A 20,507-nucleotide genomic window follows, 5' to 3' on the forward strand; every position below is an offset into this window, starting at 1 on the left:
TGTGAAAGTGGATCCCTTCCTTGCTCTGAGCTACATGCCAGCTCCTACATCCTTGTTGCCTGTCCTCTCGTTCCATGACTCAAGGGTTGCCAGCTTTCCTGTTGGTTCTCTTCTTCGGCAAATGTCAACCTTTGCTGAGCTATTGAGGCAAAGGGTGTTTCTGGTTGTTTTTGGGATTACCAGCCTTAGCCTCCTTTCTGGGTGTCAAGCAGATTCTTTTCTGAGGGTGTCCAAATCTCAAAAGGGCAGCAGGTCCTTAGGCTAGGCACCACAGGCAGGGACAACTGCCAGAAGATACTGCTGCCCCAAAACTGGCAAATTCGAGACAGTGCCAGCATCCAAGGTCAAAATGCCAGGAGGTATCCAGGTGCCATTACATGAGGGGCCGTGGGCTAGGGCCAAAAGGAAAATAGAGGCCTTGAGAATGCCCAGGAGTCAAGTATAGAGTAGACTTGCATCACTTAGAGCTCTTGGTCTTAAGTGACCCATCAGAGCTCCATCAAATAAAAGGGGGGGGGGATTTATTTAAAGGTACAGGAGCAGGAGTGAAATAAGGCCCCAGGGGGCAGTAGGAACCAGGGCTCTAAACTCCATCATTGTCTCCTCTTTTTTCATTTACTTGTTGGTTACACATCTGTTCTGTAGGCCCTGTTGCTGGGTGCTGAGGATTGAGTACTAAGCAAGATAGACGAGGTCCCCACCCTTCAATAGGGGAGATAGAAATAAAATCATTAATTACCCCCATTAGTAACTTAATAGCAATTGTGATAAATGTTGCAAAAGAAAAGGACTCTCCATGAGGGGCTCTTAATCAGCCTGGGGAAGAGGGAGACAGAGAGTAGGGGCGGGGAGGAGGATCACTTTGAGAAAATGATATTAAAATTGAGCTTTAAAGCATTCATACGAATTAATCCCAAAGTATTTACCAGTAGATGTGATAGGGACAATTTCAATGGTCCATGGGTGAACATTTTTGTATTTATTCATAAACTAGACACCTGGCGCATGAAATTCATGCATGGTACAGTCCCTAGGCCTGGTCTGTGATCAGGGCCATCTTCCCTGGCTGCCTGCTGCTGCGCTTCCCTCTCCCCCTCACTGCCACCCACCCCCAGTTCCCTGTTCACCATTGGGTGATCAGAGCCTGCTGCTGGGGAAAGGGACCGAGAGGTGGTCAGTGTGCCTCATAGTGACTGGTCAAGTGGTCATTCTGGTCGTTCTGCTGTTAGGGCCAATTTGCATATTACCCTTTTATTATATAGGATGATTTCACAGACATTATTATTTCATATAGTATCATTTAGGATGAAAGTAAATAAAGAAGGGTACAATTTAAATATTAAGTAATAATAATGGAAGTGGTAATAGGACAAAAGTCACAAAGGTCACACTTGAATTAAGCAGACTATGCAGGGCCTTGGCAGCTACTTTAAGAATTTTGAACTTTAGACTAAGAATGATGGGAAGTATTGTGGGAAAGGGATGACGGTTAGATTTCGGTGTTGAGAAGATCACCTTGGCTACTGCTGGTGAGCACTATGGGAGAGGGCCAGACCGAAGCGGGCACCCCTGTTAGGCGTATACTGTATTTTAATAATACAAGCAAGAGATGATGCCTACTTGGACAGGTGTGTGGGCAGGGGAGAGAAGTAGAAAAATTAAAGAAATGCTACCAGCTGGACTAATGAGAAATGAGGGAGAGGAAGATGTCCAGCGTGGAGCTTTTCTAGCCTGGTGGAGGAGGAAGATGGTGAGTTATCCAAGTGTAGATGTCAAGTAGGTGGTTGTAGGTCACATGTCTGTAATAGTTTAACTTCAGTAAAATAGGCGACTTCACAGAGCTAGTGTGTATACTCACTCAGAGCGCAGAGGACACAGTAAATGTTCCATAAACTGCAGTTCTGCCCCTCTCTGTCCCATAGCGTGCTAGTGTTCCAGCGGTGGTCAACGCTTGGCTGTGGTTGTGTTTACTCCAGGCCCCCTTCCCCCTGACCCCTTGCACCACCCTCTTTCTCGTCACAATTCCTGGCTCACAGTGGATGCTCAATGTATGTAGAATGAACGAAAGGATTTTGCGCCTCTTGTGCCCCAGGGCTTCCTGTACCCGGCTGAAAACTGGAACTGAACCAGATCTTTGGTTAGCTGTAAAATTAAATTTTAAGAAGTGTGCATGAAATAATACAGAAGTTGGAAAGCCTGGACAAAGGCCGGGGCGGGGGCTCCTCCCGCCAAGCGGCCTCCGAGTCTGGTGAATGAGTGAGGAAGCGCTGGTGGGAGCTCTGGGACCCCCCGTCACCAAGGCTGAGCAGTCCTGGGGAGGTGCACAAGCGGGCTATCACGTCCCGCCCGCCCGGCGCGGTCTGCCTTTAAAGGCCCACCACGTGGCCGCGCGGCCGGCCGGGTCCGGAGGCGGGTCCAGGCTGCGCCTGCGCACTGCCATCAGCGGGGACCGGGGTTCCGAGAAAAGGCTCCGGGAGAGGAAGAATAGGTGTAGGTTGCTGGGGGTGGGCGGCCATGGGAGGAGCCGGCTCCTTATGCAAATCACAGCGTCACGCGTGGGCTAGGGGCGGGGCAGTCGATGCAAAACCAGGTACTCCTTTGGAAGCGCGAGGGGGCGGTCCCTCTTTCCACGAGTCTCTGACGTAGCAGACGTCCCGTTTAAAAGCGGCCGCGCAGGCGCAGTGAGTCGAAATGCGAACTTAGGCTGTTACACAACTGCTGGGGTCTGCTCTCGCCGCCGGCCCGGCAGTCTGAGCGTCGCCGCCGCCGCAGCCGCCGCCGCCGCCGCCGCCGCCGCCGCCGCCTCAGCGTTCCCGGAGGCTCAGACCCTCCGCCCTCGCCCCCGCTTACCCGCGCCTCCGGGAGCCTCCGAGAGCCCCCGTCCGCCCGCACAGGCCGGTCCCGACCGCCTGCGTCTCCTCGGCGCCCCTTGCCGCCCGCCGCGCTCGCCGCTCCGGCCGAAATGAGTGGGGACCATCTGCACAACGATTCCCAGGTACAGCCCGACCTCCGCGCCCCGCCTCGGCCCCCCGCGGTCTCCGGCCCCGGCCCCGACCTCCCGCTTTGACAGGCCGGAGCCCCCGGCCAGGGGCGGTCGGCCAAAGGACATCTGACCTCCAGGCCCCGGACGAAAGCTCCGAAGTTCCGGTGTGGGGGGGATGGCTGCCCCCTCGGGCCCTCCCTGGGGCCCCCAACCCCTGGGGGGCGCAGGGAGGGCCAGGCCCCCGGTGCGCGCGCTCGCCGCCCGCGGGGTTCATGTCCCTGTTGTCTCATAGTCTCTCCTTTTCTCCCTCCAGATCGAAGCGGATTTCCGATTGAATGGTGAGTGTGCCCCCCGCCCCGACCCCGGACCCCCCCGCTCCCCCCTTCCCCCCGTCGCCGGCCGCCTGCCCCGCGCCCGCCGGCGCCGGCAGAGGACAGACATGGCGTCCCAGAGACTAAGTCCGGGCTCCTCGCTCACCGGCCCCATTGTTCCCATCGGGCCGCCTCTAGACCTGCTTTCCGGGAACCCCAGCCCCCCCAGATCGCAGCCCTCCGGAGAGGGGGCAACGGAGACCCCGTGTCGCCTGCAGCCGGGCCTCGGGCAGCCTGTGCGGGTCCGGATTTCTCCCGGGAAAGTCGCCTTGTCGACAGTCGGGACTTAGTCTCTGCGCCATTTTCTTTTTCTCTCTCCTCTCCTTTCAGCGCCTGAGCCTTTCTCTCCCTCCCTCGGCTCCTTCCCTGAGCTGCCCAGAGAGAGCTCTCTGCAGAGCTGAGCCGTGTACATCACAGCCCTCGCCGGGCAGGGAAGGTTGGGGGGCGGAATTGTGACTATTTTTTTTTCCCCCCAAAGTGAACTTTATTTTGGGGGTAATTCCCTTTCTGCTGCTTGTTTGTTTCCTTTTCTGCATCCAGAATGAAAGCGTCCCTCTGGCAACTGTTGATTTTTTTTTTTTTTGGTAAGATGTTTATGATAGGAATTATGGCTGTAAAACTAAAGCCACTCTTTGTGGAGTTCTTCCTATTTTGAGATTGTTTTTCCCCAAGTTGTGTTGTTTGCAAAGGTAGTGAGTAGTACCTCCCTTCAAAAAGTTTACAAGTTCTCCATGGGCCACCCAGTGTAAATGTTGAACTCAGGCATATTGATTTTAAAACAATGAAGGTAAAGTGTTATTGACTAGAACTTTTCAAATGGCTGAGGTTCCTAAGGCAGTGCTTTTTAAGAAATGCAGTTTAGTGTACTTGTCAGGGCGAGAGGTTGTGGAGCATCTCATCATGGTCCTGGGGTACTGGCTTTTTCTTTTGGACCATGGGGAAGGGGGAAAAAAAAGATTTTATTTATTGAAACAAAGAGTGACCAGCAACCCATCCAGCTTCCTGTTCATTCTTTTTCAAAAGCCGCTGTTTTTTTTTTCAGGTATCAAGAGCTATTTGCTTCCCCCAGATCTTTATGTTTTCGAACTCGGTTCAGCCAAAGCAAGGCATTTATTCCTTGAATATTTTCACTTCAGTTACCCAGTGAAGATTCTCCCAATAAAAGGCTTACTGTAACTTTGAGCCTTTTCAGCGTTCTTGGTTAAGGAGATCTGGTGTGCTGGAAATTCCCACAAATTCTGTTGGTACATAATCTTGTTCAGTGGAGTTGGGGGTCCAAGAACCTCTCCAATGGGAGAAGCTGATGAGTAGGTTTTCTGATGTTGTCATCAGCAGCCCATCATGTTAGCCTGCTCTACTGAGAGCAGCTGTATGTCCAGATTTTGAAGTGGTACTCTGGCAGGAGATAGGCCGGTTAAGTAAGAATGTGGCATTTCTTGAGCACCTAAAATGTGCCAAGCCCAGTGCTAGACCGCAGTGCTGCGCCTGCCCTCAATTCAGTGTATTGGGGGAGACATAATTAGTTAATTATAAGGTAGGTCCTGGGGCATATGTATACCCAAAGGGCTTTGGGGACTAGGGGACTTAATTTTGTCTGGGGGTGGGAGAGTTTCCCAGAAGGTGACTTCCGAGCTGGGTGTTATGCAAGACTACATAGATGCTAAGTGTCTTAACTATGTTTAGCCAACCTAGGATTTTAAAAGAGGGCGATGAGACCCCTGGAGTTCAGAAAACTTCAAAGAGTATAAATATGCTTCTTTGGGATGTGGGAGCAAAGAAAGGATGTGGCAGGTAAGGATGTAAGAAGTCCTTTTAAAACCTCTCTTGGAGAAAGGATCTTAATACAGAAAAAGTGTTCTTTTGACTTTCAGAATGGGGCTGAGTAGGTAATATATTTAGTAATGAAACAGAGTTTAGTACCTTCTCAGAAAGTTAGGTCGTCACTTAAATTATACAAAGGAAATATTGAATATGTGAGTGACTGTGGGCCATTTTTATAGAGGCTGGAGTAAACCGGCAATATTGACTTTTAGGATGTGTTGACTTGTAATAACAATAATTGCTAATATTTACGGAATACATTCTATTTGCCAGGCGCAAATTGCAGCTCTTTCCATGGAGCATCTAATCTTCAGAAGGACACTTATGAGTTAGGTACTGTCATCTCTATTTTACAGATGAGGAAATTGAGGCTTAAGTTTATTTACTAACTTGCTCAGGGCAGTGAGTTGAGCACTCCAAAGCTCACAGGCTTTAGCCACAATGCTATATATGTGATTCTGAGATGATTCTGATGATTCTGTTTGAAGCTGCTCTACTTTCTTACAGAGCTGAAAAAGGCAAGAGAGGTGAATTGGATAGTTCGTCATTTGCTTACTTTTTCATCTAAATCTGCTCCTTCAAGAGAAAAAGCACTTTCATTGCCTCCCCATCCTAAGAGTCTGACAATGGAATGATTATCTTGTAGTGTGTAGAAGAAAGATGTAGAGTTAGTAACACTGTGCTTGCTCTATTAAGGAACACTGGTAATTAGCAATTGATTTATGTAACTATAAAAGACAGTTTTGAAAAAATAAAAATCAATGTTTAATTATGCTCATGACATGTCATTATTGAACTTTGTATTAAGAGTTTGCTTAAGCTCAATTTTAAGTGGACCTAACTTAAAGCCATCTTACAGATTAACTATGCAAGTTCATATATTAAAGCAAACATCCCTCATTTTTCCTGCCCTCATCCCCTAAGATCTAGAAGGTTTTGCCCTTTGGAGCGCATTCTTTACATTAGTTAAAACTATTGGCTGTTCTTAGAGATTTAGAACATTCTGACCCATACTCAATTGTTGAGAAAATCTTTTATATGTGAAATGTATTTATATTTAAAATATTGACCGTGAGCTGGGAGTTTCAGGAGTAGAAACTATATTCTCTTTTACCTAAGTTAAAAGACTTCCCTTCTAACTGTAATGGGCTGAGTCATGGTTACAGTACTGTCAGGCTATCAGTAGAGTTGATAGTGATAACATCAGGTTGGAGGGGTAGTGATCCTTTTGCTCTTTCAAAGACTTGAAGTCTGCCTATTTTGGAGATGTGGGGTTCTTCCCTCCCCAGCATGAGCAAAGTAAGATGCTTGATTCCATCAGTGATTATTCTGAGGAATGTTATATGGGGTTGTAGTTTGACATCATCTTGTGTTGATTCTGGTTAGCTTAATGGATTCAAATGGGATGGGGGAATGAAATATAAATTGTTTCTGATGCTAGCAGATAGTTGTACTTCTGTGCTGTTGGATGCAGATTGGGGTGGGGGATGACTGATGATGTAGCTATCTGAAAGGTCCTATCACATTTTAAAAACGACAAACTTCTAATGAGAAGTCTGGCACATCTTCCTCCTCAATCCAAAAACACTTAACCATCAGGCTCCAGTGTCGTCTTTCCCAGCGCTGTAGATTACTTGGGGCACCTTTTCAGAATTAGCAACCTGTTGTAGAATCTTTATACCACACTTAGATATAAAACTAAAGTTGCCTGTTAACATGTGTTTTTTATATTACCAGTATATCAGGACTCATAAACAAATTTTAGATTCTGATGTTCCGTGGTAAAATAAGAAAATCTAGGAGTTACTAAAGGAATCTGAAATACCTCATGGTTTGAAAGGTGAATACTGGATTAATGCTAATTGTTATCAGCTCACACTTTCCTTTGCTAAGTAAGGTAAAATGGAAAATATGAACCCAGGGCCAGTCCCCAAATCTCATTTTAACCAATAGTAGAAAAAAATTTTTTGAATCTGATTATTTTCTTTAACATCAGCATAAAAATGGGTAATTGTGAGAGTTTGAAAAAGGGATTTGTTCATTTGTTCTGGGTCTTAGTGAATTAGTATTCATTTATACATTATACAGTGCCAAGGATTCCTAACATATCTTAAAAGCTTATATTCCAAAATTAAGCTCTTGGGTTTTATTGTTTTTGGCATGTGGGGATGGGGAGGTGTGCAAAAAATGCCTGCCTTTTTAGTCTGTAAGTATGTTAGAGAAAGCTTTGTGTTGTCTATTAATTATAATAACAGTTATCTTCTGCTGATGGTATGGGAAATGATTCTGTTGTACTTTCTAGATGTTATTTCACGTTAGGAGCCTTCAGATTATACTGAAATTATTATTTCATGTTAGTTGGGTGTGCAATGGGTGTGTATGTTACAGGTTTTTAACAACTTCTGCCATACTTTCAGTGCAAAATCTGGTTTTCCTCAAACCCATAGTTTCCCCAGAAGCATGTTTTGTGTGGGATTGCATTCTTTCCATATGAAACTACGTTGAACACAAATAAAGCTTTAGGTTCACTTAGAAAGTGGACAAAATTGTAATTATTTACATTTGAATGAAGCTATGGAAATTATTGAAATGAGTATTTGATCTGGGACCCTGAGTTTAAAACCCTCTTGAAAGGTAAAATGTAATCAATTCGTTGCATTGAGAGATGGAAGAAAGTTGAGTGACTTTTCTGTGTCCTGTGGTTTAGTTGATCTGACTGCCCTTAATTAATTTGAAACCATTAACTTCTCATAATAAAGGCATTGGAAAAAATGTTTGAGAATTTGGCTTCTTAAGGTAAAAAGTTGGGGATGGGAGAAGTTCCTAACTGGTCCTTAAGAAGTGAATGAGGTATTGTGTTTAAAGGAAGCTTTCAATTGTGTTTAAACTTTGAGCAGTAATAGTCTTTTCTCTCTATTTCCATGCCTAGTAAATCTGAAGTTTGAGAAGCAGCTTTCCATCTCCAGGGCTCCACACCAGTAGTTGAAGTAGGAAATCTAAAATAAAGTAGAGGCAAATAGCATGGAATGATTAGCATTTTGCCAACCCTCACCCTTTCCCCACAACCTGCCTATCTAGGTGTCTGCAGTGTGCTCTGTGCTGATAGCCTAAGTCCTGGGAACGGGGGATAAAGATATGGGGAGTACGGTAGCCTCAACTATATTAGGTGGGAAAAGCTTTATAGTTTATAGTGGAATATCTGTTAGGTATTAATGGTATTTTTGGTAGTGTTATAGAAAATGACTAATAGTTTGCTGAGGTGATTTAATAGCAAATAAATGTTTAACATGATTTTTATTCTACATGTTCAGGAGATTCTAAATTTTCTTTAAACTGGGAGAGAAGTGACTTTGCTGATTAAGTCAAGTATATCTCTATGGTTTATGGGTTGTAATATCATCAAGCTAGATAACCCCTTATCAAAATCTGTATTAATGGCTGTCATTTATGTCTCCATATTTTAGAAAAGAAACTCCAAGTGAGCTAGGAAATTTAAGTTTTAAATTTATTTTTGGTAACTATTCATTTTTAATTTGTTGTCTTAAGTTTTTAGATCCATTCAGTTATCTCCCTGCCACTTTGACCTTATATACTATTCTTGAAATATTTTCTGAAATGTCTAGCAAATACTTATTTTTATTTTTATTTTTATTTTTTAAACATTTTTATTGATTTCAGAGAGGGAGAGGGAGAGAGAGAGAGAAGCATCAATGATGAGAGAGAATCATTGATTGGCTGCCTCCTGCACAACCTCCATGGGGATCGAGCCCAAAATCCAGGCATATGCCCTGACTGGGAATCTGTGACCTCCTGGTTCACGGGTTGATGCTCAACCACTGAGCCACATCGGCTGGGCAGATATTTTTATTTACATCTCCCTTCTGCCCTCCTGATTAGATTTGGGGTAAGGTGCATCTCTACCAGGCCTTCAATTCCTCTTTGAGCCTTTGAAGTTAACTTTGTGTCTTTGGATTTAAGGAGCCAAAGGACTCAGTTCATTAGCATTTCTGAAATACCTAGATAAGCTCCAATAAAAGGTGTTAAAGCAATCAGGGATGTTGGGGACTTTATTTCTCTTTGGTGTTGAATATGTTGAGAACAAGATAAGTAGATTCCTGGGTATTCTGACATTTTCCTGTATGTATTTTAACAACAAAAACAAATCAGTCAACCCTTGAACCCAGTAGTCTTTGTATTTTTCTTAGCACAGCCTAGCAAAGATAGATGCTTGGGAGATTTCTTGGAGGAGATATCCTTGGCGATTTGGTCCCCTCCCCTTACACCCCACCCAAAAATTTTATGTTGAAGGTTAGTCTTACAACAGAATACATTAGAAATGTACCCTTTGCTGTTTAGTAAAAGTTCAGATTTTGATCTTGCTACTATATATGAATGCCCAGATACATAAAGCTTCATAGGCAAAATACTGGTTGGGCAGAAGACTTACCTAGCAGGTATCAGGATAGGTGGATTAGGGGATCTCATTGGCTAAGACCTCCCACTTTACCCAATTCCTATAACCCCTTTTTTCTTTTTTTAAAAATATATTTTATTGATTTTTTACAGAGAGGAAGGGAGAGGGATAGATAGCCAGAAACATCAATGAGAGAGAAACATCGATCAGCCGCCTCCTGCACACCTCCCACTGGGGATGTGCCTGCAACCAAGGTACATGCCCTTCACCGGAATCGAACCTGGGACCTTTCAGTCCGCAGGCCGACGCTCTATCCACTGAGCCAAACTGGTTATGGCCCCCTTTATTTCTTTTTAAAAAAGGTATTTTTATTGGTTTCAGAGAGGAAGAGAAACATCAATGCTGAGAATCATTGATAGGCTGCCTCCTGCACGCCCCCTGCTGGGGATTGAGCCCACAACCTGGCACGTGCCCTGACGGGATTGGAACTGTGACCTCCTGGTTCATAGGTCGACACTCAACCACTGAGCCACACCAGCCACACCCCCCTTTATTTCTTTGTAGTTAGCTGTCAGAGCTCTTGCATAGCAGCAGAAGGGGAAATGAGAAGAAAGGAACTAATTTTGAGAGTTTAGTAAACATGTTTTTGTATTCATCAAATCTGAATTTAATGCAAATAATACAGATTACATAGGTTTGTGGGAGAAGCAGGGACCAGGAAAGGAAACTTTCTTTTTACACCTTCTCACCTCCCCTTTTTGGTAGTATACTGCCTTTCAGATTCCAGAAATCCCACTCAGGTTGTAGTTTGTAAGCTTCTAGTACAGATGTCACAGCCTGCCCTTAATTATCTGCTGATAGAGATATCTTAGACCCCTTGCACCTGGAATGTTAGGTCTTCAGGAGATGCTTTGGTGTTAAGGCTGGAACCAGGTTGATATTGAAGGGTATAAGTGATGAAGAGGGAGGTTATGGGGAGATAGCATACTCTTGAGCAGCTGTGGTAAAATAGAAAATTGGAATAGAAATCAGAAAAATCTAGATAAATCCCTGTTCTTACTATGAAACTTGCCCTGGCCACTATACTTTGTTTTGTCATGTACAAACAAGGATGTTATTTCTATTTTTCACACACTATTGAGAAATAAATGAGTATGTGAACGTGCCTCTCTATTCACATTTTAAAATTTAAACGTTGGCAGACAGCTTCTACTTTGAAATGGATCTTCACTTTGAATATTAGGTTCGAAGTGGTGATGTTGGTAACTCCTTCCTTCGCTGGTATTCCTTGTTAATGCTTTCAGTTCTTTCTGACATTTACGTAGTGAACAGCAGCCTATAACAAGAGTTGGTTGAATCTTCACCTCACTGAGCTGCATAGGCTACACCGGTCTCTTCCATCTATCAAGCAATCACTGTGCAATAAGAGGTGGCGTATCTATGTCTAGGTTTGGGGAAGTAGGAGCCCAATGTATATCTGGTTCCTACTTTTCTATAAGAACAAGTCTAAGGCAAGGTGGTCATCGCTAAAAAGCAGCTCTTCCAGCTGTAGAGAAGACGGGCATAGAAATGAAAGAAGTGTATTGATGTGATTAATTTCTCAGTCCTTTCCTATGGATTTTCAATAAAAGATACCCAGAGCTTTACCTTTTAGATACATTTAATAAATGAAATGCCAAATTCATTATTTGTGATTTTTTTTTTAACCACAAAATACAGTGTATCTTGTGTCAACATGTTTTTTCAAAGGCCACTATTTTACTTCTCCCCTAACATTTTTTAAATGAGAAAATTCAAAGCATCCAAGTTACCTTAATTTTTCATTTATCCATATGGTTAAAGTGACCAACTCAACTTCCCGTGAAATAGTAATTCCTGGGAAAAAGAACCCCTTAAATCAGTGGTTCTCAATCTTATGGCCCTTTAAATACAGTTCCTCATGTTGTGACCCAACCATAAAATTATTTTCGTTGCTACTTCATAACTGTAATGTTGCTACTGTTATGAATCGTCATGTAAATATCTGATATGCAGGATGGTCTTAGGCGACCCCTGTGAAAGGGTCATTCGACCACCAAAGGGGTCGAGACCCACAGGTTGAGAACTGCTGCCTTAAATAATAAAGCTGAGGTAGGTATGAGAATTTAAGTAGTGAACATCATGTTAACAGTCGTGTATAAGTCCCAAGTTGAGAGATTAAAAAAATGTAGTCAGCAGACATTTCAATAATGGCTCATAAGTCTAGCTAATGTTGAGTATTGAACTGCCTTGAACATGTTATTTTGGAAGTGCTACTTGAAAATAAACCAGAGTCAGGGGTATGTTCACTAATGTCCATTAGATGAAGCCAAAAGGATCTTAGTAGAGGTCTTCCACAAAGGATTATCAGATAAGCATCACAATAGGAGCAGACTTCAAAATTAATATTCAATCAAAGGTAGGCCAGAGAATGTAATTTTGTAGAATAGAAACTACAGAATAGGGTCTAATTTTAAAGTCTTCCAAGACTCTGGCTGGTGTGGCTCAGTTGATGGGTGTTGTCCTGTGTATGAAAGGTTGCCAGTTTGACTCCTGTTCAAGGGCACAACCTGGGTTGCCAGCTCAATCCCTTGTAGGGGGCCTACAGGAGGCAGATGATTGATGTACTCTCACATCAATGTTTCCCTCTTCCTTCCTCTCTAAAAAATCAATCAATTAAAAAATATATAAACGTTTTAGGAATGTATGGTTCTTAAAGTATATGGGAAAAAACCTGTGGGAATGTGAATATTTGTTAATATTGCATGGCTATACTGCCCTCAGTATGAGTCCAAAATAGGATTGGATTTTTTAAAATACATTTTTATTGATTTCAGAGAGGAAAGGAGAGGGGGAGAGAGAAACATTAATGATGAGATAATCATTAATTGGCTGCCTCCTACACATTCCCTACTAGGGACCAAGCCCACAATCCAGGCATGTGCCCTGACCAGGAATCAAACTGTGACGTGACCTCCTGGTTCATAGGTCCACGCTCAACCACTGAACCACACCAGCTGGATAGAATTGGATTTTTAAAAGGCTGCAAAACTTTGGCTTCTTTCTTTTATATAATTTTTCTGATTCAGGATGTTAATAGTTTTGGGGGGATTGGGTGGGGCTACCCCCTCCCCCCCGCCCTGCCCCAAGTCAGGCAACCTGATATAGTGGAAAGGATAGAGACTCTGAGCCAAGGGGAAGTTAACCTCCGAGTCTTAGGTCTTCACCTGTGAACTGTCGAATACTTAACCCCACAAGGTTGAGGATTAAAGAGCATGTGAGGATCACTGGAGAAAGGTAAAGCTTAGAACAAAATTTTTAGTTCCTTGTCAGTCCTTAAAAAATCCTAAACACCTTTTTCAGAGATTGTTTCATTAGTCTTTTGTACAAAGGAAACTTCTTTAATTTCTTGAAATTTTGGTACTGTGAGATTGTACTCAAGGGGGGGAGGGTCACTAGGGAGCCTGAGTATGCTCCTCTTGCTTTGAATCTGAGACAGGCTGGCTCAGGGTACAGACTTGACTTGACTTTGTGGCCCTGTACAAATCACTTGTTACTTGTAAGTTAAATTACAGTTTAAGAATCTTTGGCAGTGAGTAACTTTCTCCCCTTTGAATTTGGGATAGTGCAAAAGGTTACATATAAGCTAAGAATTTCATGTTTCATTGCAAATGGAAAATTTAAGTTGCCATATTCATTAATTCAAACATTCAGAAAGTAAATACTAGTAACGACTAGACACAGGTAAACAAGATAAACCCATATGGCTCTAAGAACAAACATTCTGAAGTTAGTCTGTTGTAGGTCTGTACAGTCACTTTCTCCATTGAGATTTCCATATTTTTCACTGGTCCATGGGACAAAGGCTCCTGTCATACCAGGGTGAATGGGGATGGAAGGTACTTTCTGGCAGTTAATGCTTTAGTGAAAGAGTGATGTAGAGAGAGTAGTTCCCAGTACTAGGAGGTTTGTTTTGTTTTGTTTTTCCTTAAAATTGGAAACCTAGGTTCTTACATTTCCAAAGATGTTCAGATTCATAACTGTTCTAGAAAATCTTTATTTTTAGGATGCTTCTAAGCTCATTAAACCTTTTCACATGTAATAGAAGAATAGTTTAAAGTTCTATACATTTATTTCTCAGTGTTTCTTTGTATCAGACACCTGTACTGAATGAATTTTAGAATAGTAGTTTTCAGGTAGATTTGTCAGAGTGACTAGAAATGTAATAAAGAGTGTGAAATCACCATCTTTGTAAATTTGAGAAACTAAAATCTTAGGGATTAGACCTGCCGTGGGCAAACTACGGCCTGCGGGCCGGATCCGGCCCGTTTGAAATGAATAAAACTAAAAAAAAAGACCGTACCCTTTTATGTAATGATGTTTACTTTGAATTTATATTAGTTCACACAAACACTCCATCCATGCTTTTGTTCCGGCCCTCCGGTCCAGTTTAAGAACCCATTGTGGCCCTCGAGTCAAAAAGTTTGCCCACCCCTGGATTAGACTCAGTACTTAAATTCCTGGGAAACTAATTTTATGAAACACTTTGAATATACTTACTATTATAATTCCTTCCTAATCATGCAATATTTTGATATGGACAATACACTAAAGCTGTTAAACTCAGGAAGGGTCATAGTACATAGAGGTATTACTATATAGTGATTTGAGTACTGGAAAAGTGATTGAGACTAAATGTTAGACTTAACTGTACCTTATTCTTACAGTCAGTGTGTTTTCACCGGAATGGATGCAATGTCGGTAGTTCTTGCTATTTAACATTAGAAATAAAGAAACAAGAGCCTCGGGGAATTGATCATACCTCAGAACCTGTTTCATAATTTTTCATGGTTTCAGTTAACCTTTTCAAAAGGAACCAAAAAAGGAGAGGATGAACACAATTGACTAGTCTTTGTAACTGCCACTTGTTAACACTTCCAAACAAGAAGCTCTCCAAGGCCAGATACCCCAACTCTATGAAGTCTCCCTTAGCAGGGCAGAAATCCTGGGCAGATGGGGTGGGCTCAGTGGAGGTTCAGCTGGTGATAGTTTGACGATAGGTACTACTTTTTCCCCTTAAAAATCAAATCACCTTCTTCCCTTGTGTGATATAAAAATAGGCATTTCAGCAGAACTAATCCTTTGTAGATGTTAGCACCAACTACTCTAATCTCAGAATGTTGGGAAAGTTGTCCGTTAGCAGAAGTATGTTGTTTTCTCTGTGGGGAAATGGATTCAAGTTGGGCAAACAAGAAGCTAAAAATTTTCTCCTTGCCCTGGCTGGTTTGGATCAGTGGTTAGAGTGTCAGCCTGCAGACTGAAGGGTTGCAGGTTCGATTCTGGTCCAGGGCAGGTACCTCAGTTGCAGGCTCTATCCCTGGCCTAGGTCAGGATGCATGCAGGAAGCAACCATTAGGGAGGCAGCCAGTCAATGTGTCCCTCTCACATCAATGTTTCCCTTCCTCCCACTCTCTCAAAATCAATGGAAAGAATATCCTTGAGTGAGGATTAACAAACAAAAAAATTTGTTTTTTTCTCCTTATAGTCCTGAAAATACTATAGAACTCCTTTAGGACTTGAGGTAACTCTAGAATTGAGATGTCAGGTAATCTTGAGCTCAGATTTTTAGGGAAATAGTTTTAAAGTTATAATAAATATGATGAAATGTATCCATAAGTGACTGAAAACATAGTAAAAGTGTTTGCATAAGACTGGAAGAACATCAAGCAGAATCCACACTGATTGCACATAGGTAAGTATGTAGGCCAGTAGGTGCTATTGTACAAAAGTGGAGATACTTTGCTAAGTGCTTTTATTGAAAACATTTTGTTGTTTTTTAAAGGTCTTCTCCAGCCACCCTATTTCCTGAAAATAAAGTTCAGTATGCATTCTTTTCCCACAAATCTATGATCCTGTTTTGTTCTGTTCAAGTATTTCTTTTTACCTAGAGTGCCTCTTGGGTTTAAATAAGTATACCCAGGACTTCTCCAATTTATCACCTATTTTTAGGAAGGAAGGCAGTATTCTAAGCTCCTTAGAAATATCTCAGAGCCTGTTTTAGTATTGAAGGCATAGTCATAGATACTCTGTTTCCTTTCTAGTGATGTCTGTCTGCAGTCACCACTTAACCCCATGCCAGAAGTGACCACTTTTCTCTGGCTTTCACGGAGTCCTTGTCCTGTTCCAGTTTTTCATTCTGGTCTGGAGAAATTTTCATGTTTTCTTACTTTATTAGGAAGTCGGCAAGATTATTATTTCATTCTGTATGTTCAATAAAGAGGCCTTCAACAAATATTGTGAAATGAGAAGCCCTCAGCTGATTGAAGATCAAATGAGAAACATTGAGAGCTTTCCACTAAATTTTCGTTGTAACATGTATAAGAATCACCTGGGAGTGTTTAGTACAAATACATACAGTGAGGCCTTGACTTATGAGTGTCCCGAATAACGAGTTTTTTGAGATACCAGCTGTCTCTTGGCTGATTTTTTGCATTGAGTTGACAGAGTAATTTGAGTTAACGAGCTCGTTAAGGAGCTCCGTCTCGGAAGGAATTAAACTCGTAAGTCAAGGCCCCACTGTATTCCTAGTCTTATGTCTCTTAAGTTGATTCTGTAGTGAAGTATACTGAGAAATCTGCATTTTAAATATATCTTAACAATCTTAGGTGACTCTGATTAATGCAGGTGATCATAAGTGACCTTTGGAGAATCTGATTTATCTGGATTTTACTGTTGTAAATGGCTAAGATGGGTGTTTTGCCTCATTTGATTAAGGTACTCAATTGGTTGAGCTCTTAAGCTTATAGGATTTTTAAAAAAGGAACAGAACAGTATTTTCCAAAATAAGTTTATTAAAGCTTGATAATTATCCCACTCTAATTTAAATAAATATCTTCTACCTTTCAATGAGCATTTACCTAAATAGCAGATACTTAACTGCCTTTGCAGCTGTTTACTATGTGTCTTGTCAGAATCTGAATCCTTTCTCCTACTTCCACGTTTAACAAGCTTATTTGATTCTGATGTCATCTTTTAGGATTGGGTGACTAAATGGAGCACAAAGTGAGAGGTTGTTTTCATGCTAATACCTATTCCTAGGATGGTTAAGGCGGGGCTTTAGTGGAATGCTGAGGATCTAATCTTTGTAGGTCACTCCCTTGAGATTAAGTTAGGGGTCTTTAAACTGTTGATGGCAGTGATTGAAATGGGAGTATTTGAATAGAGCAGTGATTTTTAAAGTGTGGTTTCCTGATCACCAGCATTAGCATTGTCTAGGAACTTGGAAATGCAGTTTCATCCATACCTACCTCTGGGAGTGGGGGCTCAAACATCTAGGTTTTAAGGAGTCAAGTAGGTGCTCTGATGCACACTAAGGTTTCAGAACCAGTGGAATAGAGTAAGATTTGAAGTTCTTTCTCCTGTTGAGCCTCACATTTTTAGGAAGAATGAAAGACAGTTGGCAAAGTCCACCTGCTCCCCAGTGAAATATAACGTTGGGTTCAACTCTTTGTTAGCTGGGTGGCCTTGAGCAAATCACAACTCTATCCTAGTTTTCTCATCTGTAAAAATAGGGATAATAGCTACCTCAGAGTCATATGAAAGAGCACCTAGTATCTGGTCCTACTATTTCCCCAAAGTCAAATAATTGACAAGAATAAGATAAGTTGACTGATCAAAATAAACTTCTGATCAAATTCTTTAGTCACAACATTTATATGATGCCTAGAACTAGTATTATAGTGATTCAGCCTCTTTAAGCAGTGCTCTTTATTATTTTCACAAGGTGGATAGCTGGGCCTCAGTAGTTGTTTAGTACTTGTACTTCCTTATGATTATGAAGTTGGAGTAATTCATAATGGGAGGAGGGTCCTCTGCAACATAAAAAGGAGCCAGTTACATAGCACCAGAAAGGCTTCTAAACAATCTGTGCTCAGGCTTAGTCTTTCTACACTTGTCTTCTAGAGACTGTCCTGTGCATGTCAAGCACCCTCCTTAGTGGTACTCTAGACAAAGAAGGCCCCAGGTTTGAATTAGTAGTAATAGGATGTGTGAAGCAACACATCAACACACTTGACACCTTTATGGCTAGACAACTTGTGGACTTGTTGGCATTTTGAGGCCTATGTCCATTGGAAACAAGCTGCTTAAGCTGAGCTGTGGATTTCTGTGTAGCTTCGGCACAAGGTTTGTACTCACGTTCACGACTTCTCAGGCATTAAGGGCTCACTTAATTACAAGCAAAGGAGAACAAGTTGGCAGGAATGAACTTGTCCTAATTGAGCTGGTACATTTTCAGGTTAGACAAGTCCTTTTTCCCCTTTAAGTTCTGCCTCCTGGAAAAGCAGAAGCATTTTCAGTGCAGGGGTGTGCTTGTGACTCACTACAAAAGAGTATATGAAATGCAAATGCCCTCATAAGGGCCTTGTACTGCTTAATTACTTTAGGAGGCAAGAGTAAATAATTCCAACTTTGTCTTCTATTTGAGAACAAAGATGTGTTGGTAAAATGGAATTTGTTTGCCATACTCCTGAAGCTTAAAACAATTGCTCTATCTAGGTTTAATTTCTACTTCGGTGGCCAGCACTCATTGAGGCTGTGATTCTCCAGGAGCCCTGTGCAGCAGTGGCCTGCTTTTTGAGATGGCCACTTTAGCCAGGCAAACTTCTGGCTGGCCATAAGGAACTACACACCATGTAGAGCTTTGCCATGTAGGCAAAAGGCCTCTGACCTGGGGTCCAGCAGGGGAGTTGGTGTAGGCAAGGCATTCAGACAAAGAAGGTCTCAACTGGACTTTATCAGCTGTGACCAGAGCAAAATCACACTCTTTCTCCCTACCAGTAAAAGGAAGGTGTTGACCTGGATCCAAGTGCTTGTCAGTCAGCACCGATTGAAATAGAACTTTCACTGACAGTAGAACTTTCTGTCATGATGGAAATGTTCTGTACCTGTGGTGTCCCATATGGTAGCTGTTAGTCATACGAGACTGTTGAGCCCTTGAAATGTGGCTAGTGTGGCCTAAGAGCTTAATTTTTAAATTTCATTTTACTTAAGATTAAAATAGCTACATATGTGGCTAGTAGCTACCATATTGGATAGCACAGTTCTAGATAAAATTTAGGTAAGAGTAGAGAGATTCAGGTTTATATTTTGCTTGGAATATGGATGGCTGGAGCTCTTGGAACTTAAAAATCCAAAACAGGTGTAAAATCAGTGTGTTATAAGTTTGAGAAACAGTCTTCCTTCTGTATGCATACATTACCTTAGCTTGGGTGACATTCTAAGAGGACTTATGACTGGTAAGTTGTTTTTACTAAAGCAGTCGGAAGACCAGACAGTTCTCCATTGTACTTTAGTACTACACAAAGATGAACATTTAAGGCCTTTTGGATTGAATAAATTATCATTTTAGCAACCCTATCAGGTAGGCCATGTCCATTTTGTAGGTGACAAAACAGATTAACTTACATTTATATGCACCTATATCCTTTAAAGTGGATGGAAGATATTAGTTCGCAACTTCATTTAAAATTGCAGGTTTTTAGCATGTTGCTATAACAAGTTAAATATGTATTTGTTAAATTGTACTCAAGTAATGAGTGAATGACTATAAGGATAAAGAATCTAAGATTGTATATGCAAGCAGACACACTCAAGAAGTTAACTCATCCAAGATGTTGCTGATAGTAGAAGCAGGTCAGAACAGTGCTTTACACCCAACCTGGGGTCTTCCTCTCTTTTGCATGCTTGTAGTGAATGTAGGCTGCCTCTTATAAGTCATCTAGCCCACAGTTAGCTAGACAGCAGTAGTCTGCCGGAACAAATGGGATTGTATCCTTGGCCACTATGCGAACCACTGACATGGTGGATATAGTTGGCCCTAACACCTTAAGTAAACTGTTTCAAGACCAGGAAATGTCCAGTTTCCTCCAGCTTTAGCTTCAAATTATGATCAGTTATTTTAGATTGGGAAGAAGAAAGGGAAAGGAATGAAATAGCTGATAATTTGAATATTTACTGTCTCCACTTCACCTTTGAAGAAACTGAGGCTCAGAGGTTTGTTTGGTTTACTTTTGAAGAATCTGAGGCTCAAGGCTGTGTGGGTTATAAGTAACCCACAGAGATGGGAGGCTGATTAGGCCTATCTGATGCCACAGCCTGAGTTCTTAAATGTGACACAAAACAAGGTCAATGGGGGAGGCTGGGTGACTCAGTTGCCTCCTGGGAATTCTGGGTTAGTCTGATAATATATGAGTGGTGGAGCTAGTACTAATATAGTATCAGCCTAAAGGCTCTCATTTCATAGAGCACTCGTCTATACTTACAATGGATCCTTACCAAACTACTACCATTAACTAGTAGGCTCTGCTGCACTTCAGTGTGTGTAATCCTTTCCTTCTTGAGGAAAGCTTGCCTGCCTGTGCAGCAAAGACCCCGGATAATTTATTTTTTAGCACTTCAGCTTGGAGCCAGTTATTCCAGAAATCAGCGAAACCTCTCTTTATCTAAGTACTCAAGAAAAAGGATCTTTTCGTTAACCAGGGATTAACTAACACCCCCCATTTCAGAAGGATCTTTGAAGTCTGTATACTTTACTAAGGAATTTCATTGGAGGTGGTTTAGCAGTATGTGAACAACTATGATGTTGTTTCTACTTCAAGGGGGATAAAAAACAAACTTAACCAGCTTGCTGCTTAAGAAGCAGAATTAGCAGTGGGCTCAGCGTTGGCCTTCCCTTTGCACTCATGTGACTTAACTTTCTCTAGTTCTGCCGAGCAGGAGTAGATTTTTAACCGCTAATTCAAGTTGATGAATGACTGTTCATGAGCTGTTAGGAGGAAGGAGAGGGTTGGGAGCCAGACTTATCCTGGATATTGGTTAGGAGAAAGATTGAGTCAGAGAG

General features: G+C 42.1%; 1 protein-coding gene across 3 annotated transcripts in view; it reads left to right on the forward strand.

Moving 5' to 3' along the window:
- Nucleotides 1–2,668: 2,668 nt before the first annotated feature.
- The window catches only part of TOP1 (DNA topoisomerase I), an 86,569-nt gene continuing 68,730 nt past the window's right edge, over nt 2,669–20,507 (forward strand). Inside the window, exons 1-2 of one of the 3 annotated variants that reach the window (XM_036323144.1) lie at nt 2,669–2,995; nt 3,297–3,321. In XM_036323144.1, the coding sequence (XP_036179037.1) occupies nt 2,963–2,995; nt 3,297–3,321 (58 nt within the window). In that variant the 5' untranslated portion in view covers nt 2,669–2,962. Of the gene's footprint in view, nt 2,996–3,296; nt 3,322–4,965; nt 5,146–20,507 lie in introns of those variants that run through there. The other 2 variants (XM_036323143.1, XM_036323138.1) reach the window with 2 other exon arrangements.

This window comes from Myotis myotis, unplaced genomic scaffold, assembly GCF_014108235.1.
Source record: "Myotis myotis isolate mMyoMyo1 unplaced genomic scaffold, mMyoMyo1.p scaffold_m19_p_9, whole genome shotgun sequence".
NCBI classification, from domain to species: domain Eukaryota; kingdom Metazoa; phylum Chordata; class Mammalia; order Chiroptera; family Vespertilionidae; genus Myotis; species Myotis myotis.